General features: G+C 43.7%; 1 protein-coding gene across 1 annotated transcript in view; it reads left to right on the forward strand.

Annotated features, from left to right (window-relative positions):
* Positions 1–1,667: 1,667 nt before the first annotated feature.
* gipc3 (GIPC PDZ domain containing family, member 3) overlaps positions 1,668–11,160 on the forward strand; it is a gene marked incomplete at both ends in the record, with an annotated part of 15,668 nt that continues 6,175 nt past the window's right edge. The window contains 3 exons of the mRNA XM_080012850.1: positions 1,668–1,979; positions 5,024–5,209; positions 5,825–6,005. Coding sequence (XP_079868976.1) covers positions 1,668–1,979; positions 5,024–5,209; positions 5,825–6,005 — 679 coding nt within the window. The remainder of the gene's footprint in view (positions 1,980–5,023; positions 5,210–5,824; positions 6,006–11,160) is intronic.

The raw sequence follows: 11,160 nt of genomic DNA on the forward strand, positions 1-11,160 counted from the left end.
ATTATGTAAAACTTACAATACGTTGCTCAAGCTATCTTCCCTTTTACTATGTGTTCCATGTGCAGAGGTAAAATCACTGATAAAACAAAATGATAATTCCAATTAATAACAATTAATGAGGCTCAATATACGCCCAAAATATTCAGATTGGACTTGAGGATTAGCCTTGTTCGCTGCAGGGAGGGTAAATTCATACATTTATTCCAATTTAAGGTTGTTTATTCACCACATAAACAGCTGGAGGAGTTGGAATTGTACGGTACAGACAGTGCTGCTTATATTACCTGTTCCTTTAATTTACCTGAAGGAATAATTTGTTTCAATGTGTATGTGTTCAATGAAATCTATAAACAACTTTAATGGTTTGTATATAATTATCAGTTCTTTGTTTAAAAAAAAGTTGTTATCTCTCAGAATAAAGTGGTGAACTGAAATGACTGAAATGTGTAATGAATCGCATTTGTCTCGGTTTAATGTGAGAATCTCTCGATATTCCACATCTAAAGAAAAAAAAAAACCCCTGAGAGCCATGTGATCAGTTTAATAAACCCACCTAGTGTGAACGAGTGGAAACACAAAAGAAAAAAAACAATACAAAAAACATTTAACGCCTCTGTCAGCAGAACTTAAAGGAAATGCATGGGATGTTCTGCATGACATGATGCCATCATTATTGATGAAATGGTTCTACTTACTACAGCCCTGTAAAATGTGAGCAATGTCAGGGGTTTCTTTTTTACAAGATTGCTTCAGTTTCGCATCCAGTACCAATGTTGTGATTGCGATCTATACTATTACTGCTATACTGTATATATCATTTTGAATCTGTCTTAGACCTTTAGTGACTTCTCCATCCATTGCTGGTCATCTCAGTAGCGAGGCAGGAACAAAAAGAGCTTTCAAGGCGACGCGCACCGGTGCCGACAGGTGAATTAAACATGTGCTTAAGCTACGTGTGCACTGGTGGGCTCACTGTGTGGTCAAACTGGTCACCGCTTCGCCAAGGATGAACCCCAGCAGCAAGCACCCATTTAATTTAGTACGCTTCAATTAAGTTGTGTGTGTGTGTGTGTGTGTGTGTGTGTGTATGTGTGTGTGTGTGTGTGTGTGTGTGTGTGTGTGTGTGTGTGTGTGTGTGTGTGTGTGTGTGGAACACAGCCACAAGTATCACTTTTCCTCCAACACTAAGACATTGTTTATGACTCTGCAGTCATCACCAGGTGACATGTACCGTAAACCCTTTTGCATATTTTGGCTGACATTACCAAACTCACCAGGGACACACACATTCAGGGCCGTGTGTGTGAAGCATGTCTCACAGCCAGACCGATACGGTGGATTAGGGTCTTTAGCTGCGGCGTGTGTGTGGCGAAGGGGCCTGCACCCGGCGCGTCGTGTTTAAGCATCCAGAGGCTCAGGTGTCGCGCATCTGATCCTCGGCCCGCCGTGGCTCCTGTTTCCACATGGCGGCCCCTGCAGGCTGCTGTTACCTGGCGACCCTCATCACTAATTCAGCAGCAACCCCTGGCCCCCAGGTTCTGGCTGGCTGGCTGGCTGGCTGCGTGGCTGTCGCTTGAGGAAGGACAGTGTCTCTCTGTGCCCAGGCCAGAGCAGAACAGCGTTCCTGCACCTGGAGGAGGACTTGGGCCACACTAGAACTGGAGCTGATGCAGAACGGGGAAGCCATGGGCCCGCAGGACGTGCAAGCGGCAGAAGTCGTGGCCCGGGCCACAGAAGAGCACAAGGCCCAGAAGGCCCAGAACCAACACAGCCAGAACCAGGAGGGTCCAGAGCCGTCGGCGCCGCCGCTGCCCCCTTCGTCCCCGCCTCCGCCTGGCCCGTCGGAATACCCGAGACCCAGGTTGGTCTTCCACACTCAGCTGGCCCACGGCAGCCCCACAGGACGCATCCACAGCTTCACCAATGTCAAGGAGCTCTACGCCAAGATCGCTGAAGTGTTTAACATCTCAGCTTCAGAGGTAGGAAAAATCCTATTCTATCGCACCATTTTGGATTAATTAGCACACACAATAAAGACTCAATAGTTACCACTGTAAAAAAAAATGGGCCAGTGTAGATTTGAGGTCAGCCCGGTTTCCCTGTTCTGGAAGGCCAGCTAGAGGAAGGTGTTATGTTTCAATTTAGGCCTAGTTCCATGATGCACCGAGGAGGATCATCTAGCAACAGTCTGTCAGACTCTGTTCCTGAAGCTGATCTTTGATTGGGATCAACAATCCAAATAAATAACCTGGAAATGTACCTTTAAGTCAGTATGCAACAGCTACAGTATATAACAGTGAATCTTGATGATAGGGAGGAAGTGGCCTTACAGTATCTGCAGCACGTGACTGACAGGCATAAAAGCAGCACTGACACATGTCAGTCAAGAAGAAGTCCTGCCCATGCATGAAATTATTATTATCATTATTATTATTATTATTAGATATTCTATTTAGATATAAATATCAAAATTTAGATATTTTTATATCCAAAGACAAACAAAAGTATATCTAAACAAATCAACGTTGATATTTTAATATGTTGGTGTTTTATTTAGATCATATTATATTTAGCTATTTTAGAAGACCCTAAAATAAACAAAAATACAATATTTCTGTGGGCTCTGAGTGATCCAGTTTGTTTGAAAAGTAAAGTGATCATGTGTGAAAAAGTAAGACCGTGTGAATTATTAATTATAGTTTATTTTAAATATTTATTAATTATATTTTCATGCAGGCCATAAAGGACATCTTCTTTAGATATTTAAAAACAAGATTATATTCAGTTGTAACTTGCAAAGTAAATAAATGGGATAAATATCTGTATTCCATTAAAGAATTTGTATTTCTATATGCGTGTGCCTGGTCTCTGACTTTGAGCCATTCGTTTCTTCAACACATAGATCCCTTATTACACTTTCATTCACTGCATTAAGAGCAGCTGCCAAGTGCAAACAGAGTCAGAATGCAGAAGTGTCATATCCTTCACTGAGGTGATAACCTGTTGGCATTGGATTTATCTGAAGCTTATCAGGCGTGTTGTGGAGGCCACACTGAAGGCGTGCTGCGTTCCAAGGACGGTGTAAAACAAACAGATAGGATAGGAAGACGGTCTGTAAAAACTAATTGCGGTAATAAAGGTCTTAAACGTTTTAACAGGCAAGTCAATGGCAGTGCAGCATTTAATGTGTGTGTAAATCACTTTAAAGGTATATAGAAAGGATATATTTTGAAAGATACTGTCTTCAAAAAAGGCTTTTGAAAATTACTTGCAAAAGACAGTTTCATGCCCCGATTGCATTAAATCAATGCTTTGCCTTCACACCTGAGAATTTTAAACACACTGCCAAAAAAATAAAAACATAAAAAGAAATAAAAATTGTTCATCAACACTGCCCTAAAGCATTTACATGGAATACAGGGCTCAAAAATACATGTAAAGTTATTTCCCATTATTTTATAGGTGTCACACATCTGACTTTGACTCAGACCTCACTTGGACACAGCACCCAGATACACATTTAAGGAGATTTGTTTTCAAACAAAGAGTGACAAAAGACAATTTGGCTTAAGTCCAGCAGCACAGTAAAAATTATACATAAAAATAAAATGTCTTCAAAAAGTCAATAAACAATTCATTAATTTAAATTTTGCATATAAGCCAATGAATAGGGTCATATTCCAGGGGTTCCCCATCTTTTGAGCGTGAAAGATGTTTTACTCCTTTTAATGTTATTTTGAAGCCAGCACAGCTAATTCTATGCATTACAATCTACATTTAATTTATGATTAGGCCTATCTGTCTTTGCAGTGAGGTGCTTTGGCATCAAAATGCTTGTGAACATTATTGTGAGTGATTATCTTGAGCTTCAGCCCGACAGTAGCCCCAGACACAATGATCTAATAATATTACATAATAATACAATGATCCACCTAATATCAAGGTGGTCAGACGTGCTTCAGTCCCTTGAAGGGGTCAAGGGTTGACCGAGGTTTAATAACAATGGGGCTTCGTGCCAGGGACAAGGAAGACCTTGGACTGAAGTCAGATTATAGCCAAAGCACAATATCTAAATCTGAAACCTTCTCAGCCGTTCCAAAATGACTTCAATATGTGGTTTGTGGTTGCACACACTCAAACATGCCCTAGTCACTACAAAAGCCTGTACAACTGGTCCATGCTGAGACAAAACACTTTAGCCAATATGTCCAGATTACACACAACTTCCACGTCTACTGAAAAATTCTAAAGTTGGACACAGATTTTTTAAATTATATTTAATATATATATAAAATCTATTAACTAAAGGGTCCATATAGCATCATGTTGTCCATCAGTCATTAACCAATACCTTCAGGTAATGTGCTGGGCGTCTTAACAGTTAATTTAATAATGTCGGGGTACAATAGTGCACTTTATTTAAGATATTATTTTAATCCAAAAGCTCCCAAAATGGAATTAGATGTTTGCCTCAGACTGCACTGACCTCTAGTGTTGAATTTACAGCATGACACAAACCAGCATTTTGACAGCCTACTATCTATTAACAACCAATACATTAAGCTGAAAAGCCTGGTTCCTGAATAATGAAGACAGTATCTATTCCATTTAAAAGTTTGCAAACTTGTTACATCACAAGGTTTGAATACCGACCATCCAGCATAAGGAATATGCTATTCTGCTATAAATCTGTTGTATTAACATATGTCTTTACTGTCTCTTGAAACAGCGGAAATCCATTTGTTCACTAAACTTCACATTTCAGAATTATTAAGATTAAAATATATTTGCTTCCCGATCCAGTTGTACAGAATTGCCGTTTTATTCCTTTAATCCGTTAACTGGTCCACCATTTACAAACTACTTTTTCAATGAATATTTGTCTTTAAGTGTCACTCCCCTTGTGACCTTTACTTGTTGAATCATTCTGGCCTTTGACTTTGACAATCTCAGCGAGGAATTAAAATTCTGATGACATTCTCATGAAGCTAATCCAACAAAACTATTTCCCCTTTCCTTCCAGATCCTGTTCTGCACACTCAACTCCCACAAGGTGGACATGCAGAAGCTGCTGGGGGGGCAGATCGGTCTGGAGGACTTCATCTTCGCCCACGTCCGGGGGGAGACCAAGGAGGTGGAGGTCACCAAGACTGAGGATGCCCTGGGTCTCACCATCACGGACAACGGAGCCGGGTACGCCTTCATCAAGGTGAGGGAACTCCGGCTAATTTTATTCTGATTGATTTTCCCCACTTTTTTGAAAACTACTTTTTTGGGGGGGTTGGAATGATATGACATAATTCCATAAGATCTTTAAATGCATTGTTGAATGTTTGATGTTTTTTTTTTATAATTTCATAAAAGAAACCATAGATATGAAACACAAGATCTAACCCTTATTACAAATGATTCAGCAAAATATATACAGTATTTACAGTATGTCTGAAAAGGAGCAGGAAGACGTAAACACATATCCATTATTCCTGTGCATTTTCTAGATAATCTTCATTTGATCAAATACTATTCAATCAGATTGAACTCCAAATAAGTTATGTGATACTATATCTTCCACGTTGGTAATTGTGTTTATTTAATGTTGCACACTTTTGCCTAAAAATACACTTATGGCTATGGTTGAAAAACTCTCTTTTGAATACAAATCCCTTAATACTGTAGAGCCATTTGTCATCCATTTGCAACATGTCATTTGTCATCTCCATGACAATCTGCATCCATATATGGCTTGCAATAAAAACTATTTAAATGTACTTTAGTTCCCTCGCATTCTCCACCCGTATTTGGCTCCATGTTGTGTTTCTCCCAGAGGATAAAGGAGTCCAGCACCATCGACCGGCTGAAGACGGTGTGTGTGGGCGACCACATCGAGGCCATCAACGACCAGAGCATCGTGGGCTGTCGACACTACGAGGTGGCCAAGATGCTGAAGGAGCAGCCCCGCGGGGAGCCCTTCACCCTGCGCCTGGTTGGGCCCAAGAAAGCTTTTGGTGAGACAGATATGCAGTAAACAAACAATATATTAAATAAATTAAATAATAATAATAATAATAATAATGTTTTTATCTATTATATCATTATCTGTGTGACTAAAACACTGTCCTTACATACATATGTAGTATTTAAACACATATAACACTGATACCAAGAGATGAAAGAGGCATATGTTTGAAATAAGTATTGAAAAATGTAGTTAATACACATTAATTGCAATGTGTTTTGGAATAAACCCAATAACACAGTATATTATATACAGTGTATCACAATGTAGCAAGCAGTTATATCAGTATACATTTTATTGTATATGTATATTGTTATGTGTATACTGAAATAACATTATAATATGTGTTTTCAGATATTTTTTTATAAATTTGAAGAAAAGTAAAACACACACACAGTAGTACTCAAAAAAACACAATATAAATAGTCATATTTCATAATATATGTTAGGGAAAGTTACAATATTCATATATTGCATAATACATATAGAGTAAACTTCCATGTATTCAAAAGCACTTTCTCAACAAATTACAGCTCAGTACATGTTGTAGTTGCTCTCTACTGGAAGCTGCTCCAAGGAAAACCTTGCACGTTAAGAGCTCCTATTCCCAGCAGACATTTTGAATGCTATGGAACAGTAGACACACAGCTGAAGCCGATGACATTAAGGGTTCTGTTTGGTCTCTGCATGTAGTTCACTGTACAGGAGATGTCCAAGCTGTTCCACTCCCACCTCACACAATTCATCTCAAATAAATGTCAGCTGTGTTTACCCTTCCATGACATGTCTAAATGTCAGCTGGAAAAAGGCGCTGTTGCTCTTGGCCCTCTGGCTGTGACTCTAATCTGGAAAAGACGCCTTCTACTGGCAGATCGCGAAACGACACGTTATTCAGAGTCACAAGAAGTGAATAGGAGTCATTCAAATATTTACATATAGAAGAATATACATCAATGCACACCCTCAAGGTCTTGGTAACAGGTGCAAAAACAGAACTATAAATATATCAAATAGAAAATGCTCTGCACTTTAATGACTGGGTTTTGGGCCCCAGGGGATATTCATAGTGTTACATATAACAACAATGGCGAAAATATTGAACCAGCATCTAGTTATGCCCATACAGATGACAATCAGTATGGCAATTTCGGGTCGAAAATCAGAAAAAGGGCACTTTTCACCTTCAAGGGGCTGAAGAAACTTTAGACTATTCTGAACACCATTTTCCTGCAATCTAACAATGGCCTTGTCAGGCTGGCTGTCCCAGGACAGCAGCATCATATCTGACGGTCTTCTGTCACACAGTGTTTTCTCTATCTCTCTCGAGAGCGGTGCCCTCTAGAGAACATTTCTAGCACCATCTTTCGGCCAAAGGGTCATCAGAGGGGAGGCGGTAGCACCATCTCAGAGAAGCTGAAACCCAGCAGGAACCATCACCAGGTCACCTTCACGCCTGGCCCTGGTCTCCGGGTGCTTTCAAAGGCTAATAAATAAAGAATATTTAAGTCAATAGTAAAATAAATAGATAAATAATGAACATAATAAAAATGTACTCAGCATACAGTTAAATGTTTGATATACAATACGGCAGGAAGCAACCATTACCACGACCAGCACGCAAATCTCTTGGCAGCACTCCATTGATTCTATTTAACGCACACACACAAATGCACACTCATGCACATGCATGCACAAGCACACACACGCAAACACAGATACACACACACGCACACAAACAAACACACACACACACACACACTCCTTTGCTGAGCCATTGTTCAACTCTTATCTGCAAGTCCAACCAGTGTAAACACAGGAACAAAATATATTTGCTGCCAACCTCTGGTGCTGGGAGATTTTTAAAACTCTGCCTCTCCATTTTGAATGGAAAGTAGGGTTAAATATGGTAAAACCATGCAAAGTGCCAGATCAAGGAAACTCAATGTTTACTTTCTTTTTTTTTAACATAGAAGCATGTCTCTTATGGAGAAAATGTCAATCATTATCGATATGATCCCAGTCGATGTCTCTCACTCTAATGGACCGCGGGCACGCTGCAAAACACACACATGGACCTTCCCTCACACTTTTCTTTTCCCTTCTGAGGGCCACTCACTCTACTCCGAGCTCCCTCCGGTTGTCCAAGCTCCCCACCCAATCTCTTAGGCTGAGCCCAGCCACCCTACCGAGGAAACTCATTTCGGCTGCTCGTATTCGCAATCTCGTTCTTTCGGTCACTACCCAGAGCTCATGACCATAGGTGAAGGTCGGAACGTAGATGGACTGGTAAATTGAGAGCTTTGCCTTCCGGCTCAGCTCCCTCTTCACCACAACGGTCTGGAACAATGCCCGCATCACTGCTGATGCTGAACCGATGCGCCTGTCCATCTCACGCTCGATTTTCCCCTCACTCGTGAACAAGATCCCGAGATACTTGAACTCCTTCACTTGGGGCAGAAACTTGCTCCCAACCCGGAGGGAGCAATCCACCGTTTTCCGGCAGAGAACCATGGCGTCAGACTTGGAGGGGCTTCCACGACCCCCCCAGCAACCCTGCAAGGGTAAAGAGTTGGTCCACTGTTCCACGTCCAGGACGGAATCGGCATTGCTCCTCCTGAATCTGAGGTTTTGACGATCAGCCGGATCCTGGGGGATCCATGGGGGGGGATGGTAGCTCAGGCGGTAGAGCTGGTGGTCTAGTGATCTAAAGGTTGCTGGTTCGATCCCAGGCTCCTCCTGCTAGCATTCTGTAGTGTCCTTGAGCAAGACACTTAACCCCTAATTGCTCCTGATGGCTGCGTCCGTCGGTGTTTGAACAGTTGTAAGTCGCTTTGGATAAAAGCGTCTGCTAAATGATTAAATGTAAATGTAAATGTAAATGTAAATGTAAATCCTCCTTTCCAGCACCCTGGAGTAAACTTTCCCGGGGAGGCTGAGTTGTGTGATACCCCTATAATTGGAGCACACCCTCCGGTCCCCCTTTTTAAAAATGGGAAATACCACCCTGGCCTGCCATTCCATAGGTACTGTGCCCGACATCCGCGTGACACTGAAGAGGTGTGTCAACCAAGACAGCCCAACAATGTCCAGAGCTTTCAGCATCTCAGGTCAAATCGCATCCACCCCTCGGCCTTGCCCCCGAGGAGCTTTTTAACTGCCTCAGAGACCTCTGCCAGGCATATGGACGAGACTTCCCCCAAGTCTTCAGACTCTGCCTCTTCCCCTGAGGACATATTGGTCGGGTTCAGGAGTTCCACCAGTGCTCTTTCCACCGCCCGACAATATCCCCAGTCCGGGTCTGAACCAAGCCCTGCTTTCCCTTTCTGAGTTGCCGAACACTTTGCCAGAACTTCCTTGAGGTCAACCAAAAGTCCTTCTCCATAGCCTCTCTGAACTCCTCCCACACCTGGGTTTTTGCTTCAGTGACCGCCAAAGCCGCAGCACTTCTAGCCTGCTGGTACCTGTCTGCTGCCTCGGGAGACCCCTGGGCCAGCCAAGCCTGGAAGGCCTCCTTCTTCAGCTTGACAGCTTCCTTCACCGCTGGTGTCCACCAACAGGTTCTTGGGTTACCGCCACGACAGGCACCGACTGCCTTCCGATCACAGCTCCTAGCCGCCGCCTCTGCAATGGAGGTTTTGAACATGACCCACTTGGATTCCATGTTCCCAACCTCCCCGAAATGCGCGAAAAATTCTTCCAGGGGTGGGAGATGAAGACCTCGCGGACAGGGGCATCTACCAGGCCTTCCCAGTTCACCCTCACCACACGTTTGGGTTTACCAGGTCTGTCTGGCAGCCTCCCCCGCCATCTGATCCAACTCACCACCAGGTGGTGATCAGTTGAGAGCTCTGCTCTTCCCTTCACCCCAGTGTCCAAGACATATGGCTGCAGATCCGATGGCATGACTACAAAGTCGATCATCGATCTTTGGCCTAAGGTGGTCTGGTACCACGTACACTTATGAGCCACCCTATGCTCGAAACATGGTGTTTGTTATGGCCAATCCATGACTAGCACAGAAGTCTAATAACAAAGCACCACTCAGATTCAGTTCCTCCCAATCACCCCCTTCCAGGTTTCTACATCGTTGCCTACGTGAGCGTTGAAGTTTCCCAGTAGAACTATAGAGTCCCTAGGCGGAGTCCCTTCCAGGACGCCACCCAGAGACTCCAAGAAGGCCGAATACTCTGAACTGGTGTTCTGCGCATAAGCACAAACAACAGTCAGACTTTTCCCCTTAGCAACTTGTAGTCGCATAGAGACGACCCCCTCATTCACTGGGGAGAACTTCAGCACAGCGGCACCCAGCCGGGGGCTCGTGAGTATCCCCACACCCAGCCGGCACCTCTCACCCTGGGCAACTCCGGAAAAGGAGAGAGTCCAGCCCCTCTCCAGGAGTTTGGTTCCAGAGCCAGTGCTGTGTGTAGAGGTGAGCCCAACTTATCTAGTTGGTACTGCTCCACCACCACCACCAGCTCCGGCTCCTTCCCCGCCAGAGAGGTGACATTCCACGTCCCTAGAACTAGTCTGCGATGCCGAGGCAGGCCCCCGCTTTGCCCGCCGCCCGGCTGGCATTGCACCCGACCCCAACGCCTATCCCTGTAGGTGGTGGGCCCCCAGGGTGGCAGCTCCATAATATTTATTCGGGCTATGCCCGACCGTACCGCATGGGTCAAGGCCCGGCCACAGATGCTCGCCGGCGAGCTCCCCTCCCAGGTCTGGCTCCAGGAGGGGGCCCCGGTTTCCCTATTCCGTGCGAGGTACCATTTTGCCGTTGATGTTTTTTCATTGGGGTCCTTTGAATCACTCTTTGTTTGGTCCCTCCCCTGGGACCACTCTGCCTTGGGAGACCCTACCAGGGGCTAATGCCCCCGACAACACAGCTCTTAGGGTAACAAGGACACACAAACCCCTCCACCGCGGTAAGGTGGCGATTCTTCGGGGGGGCCCTCCTCTCTAGATTGAAATCATTGTTTTTATTTGGAATTCAGCATGAAAGTAACGGATTGGATCTGTACATGTTATTGCTGATAATTAAAGTTTCAAGATTCAATCTCTATCAATAGTGCAAAAGTTGCCTGTATTTGTCTGTCCCTCCCAGATCAGAGTCTGAAGTTATACGGTAAGATTTAGAACTGTAACTT

The sequence above is a fragment of the Zeus faber genome, assembly GCF_960531495.2.
Source record: "Zeus faber genome assembly, chromosome: 1".
Classification (NCBI taxonomy): Eukaryota; Metazoa; Chordata; class Actinopteri; order Zeiformes; family Zeidae; genus Zeus; species Zeus faber.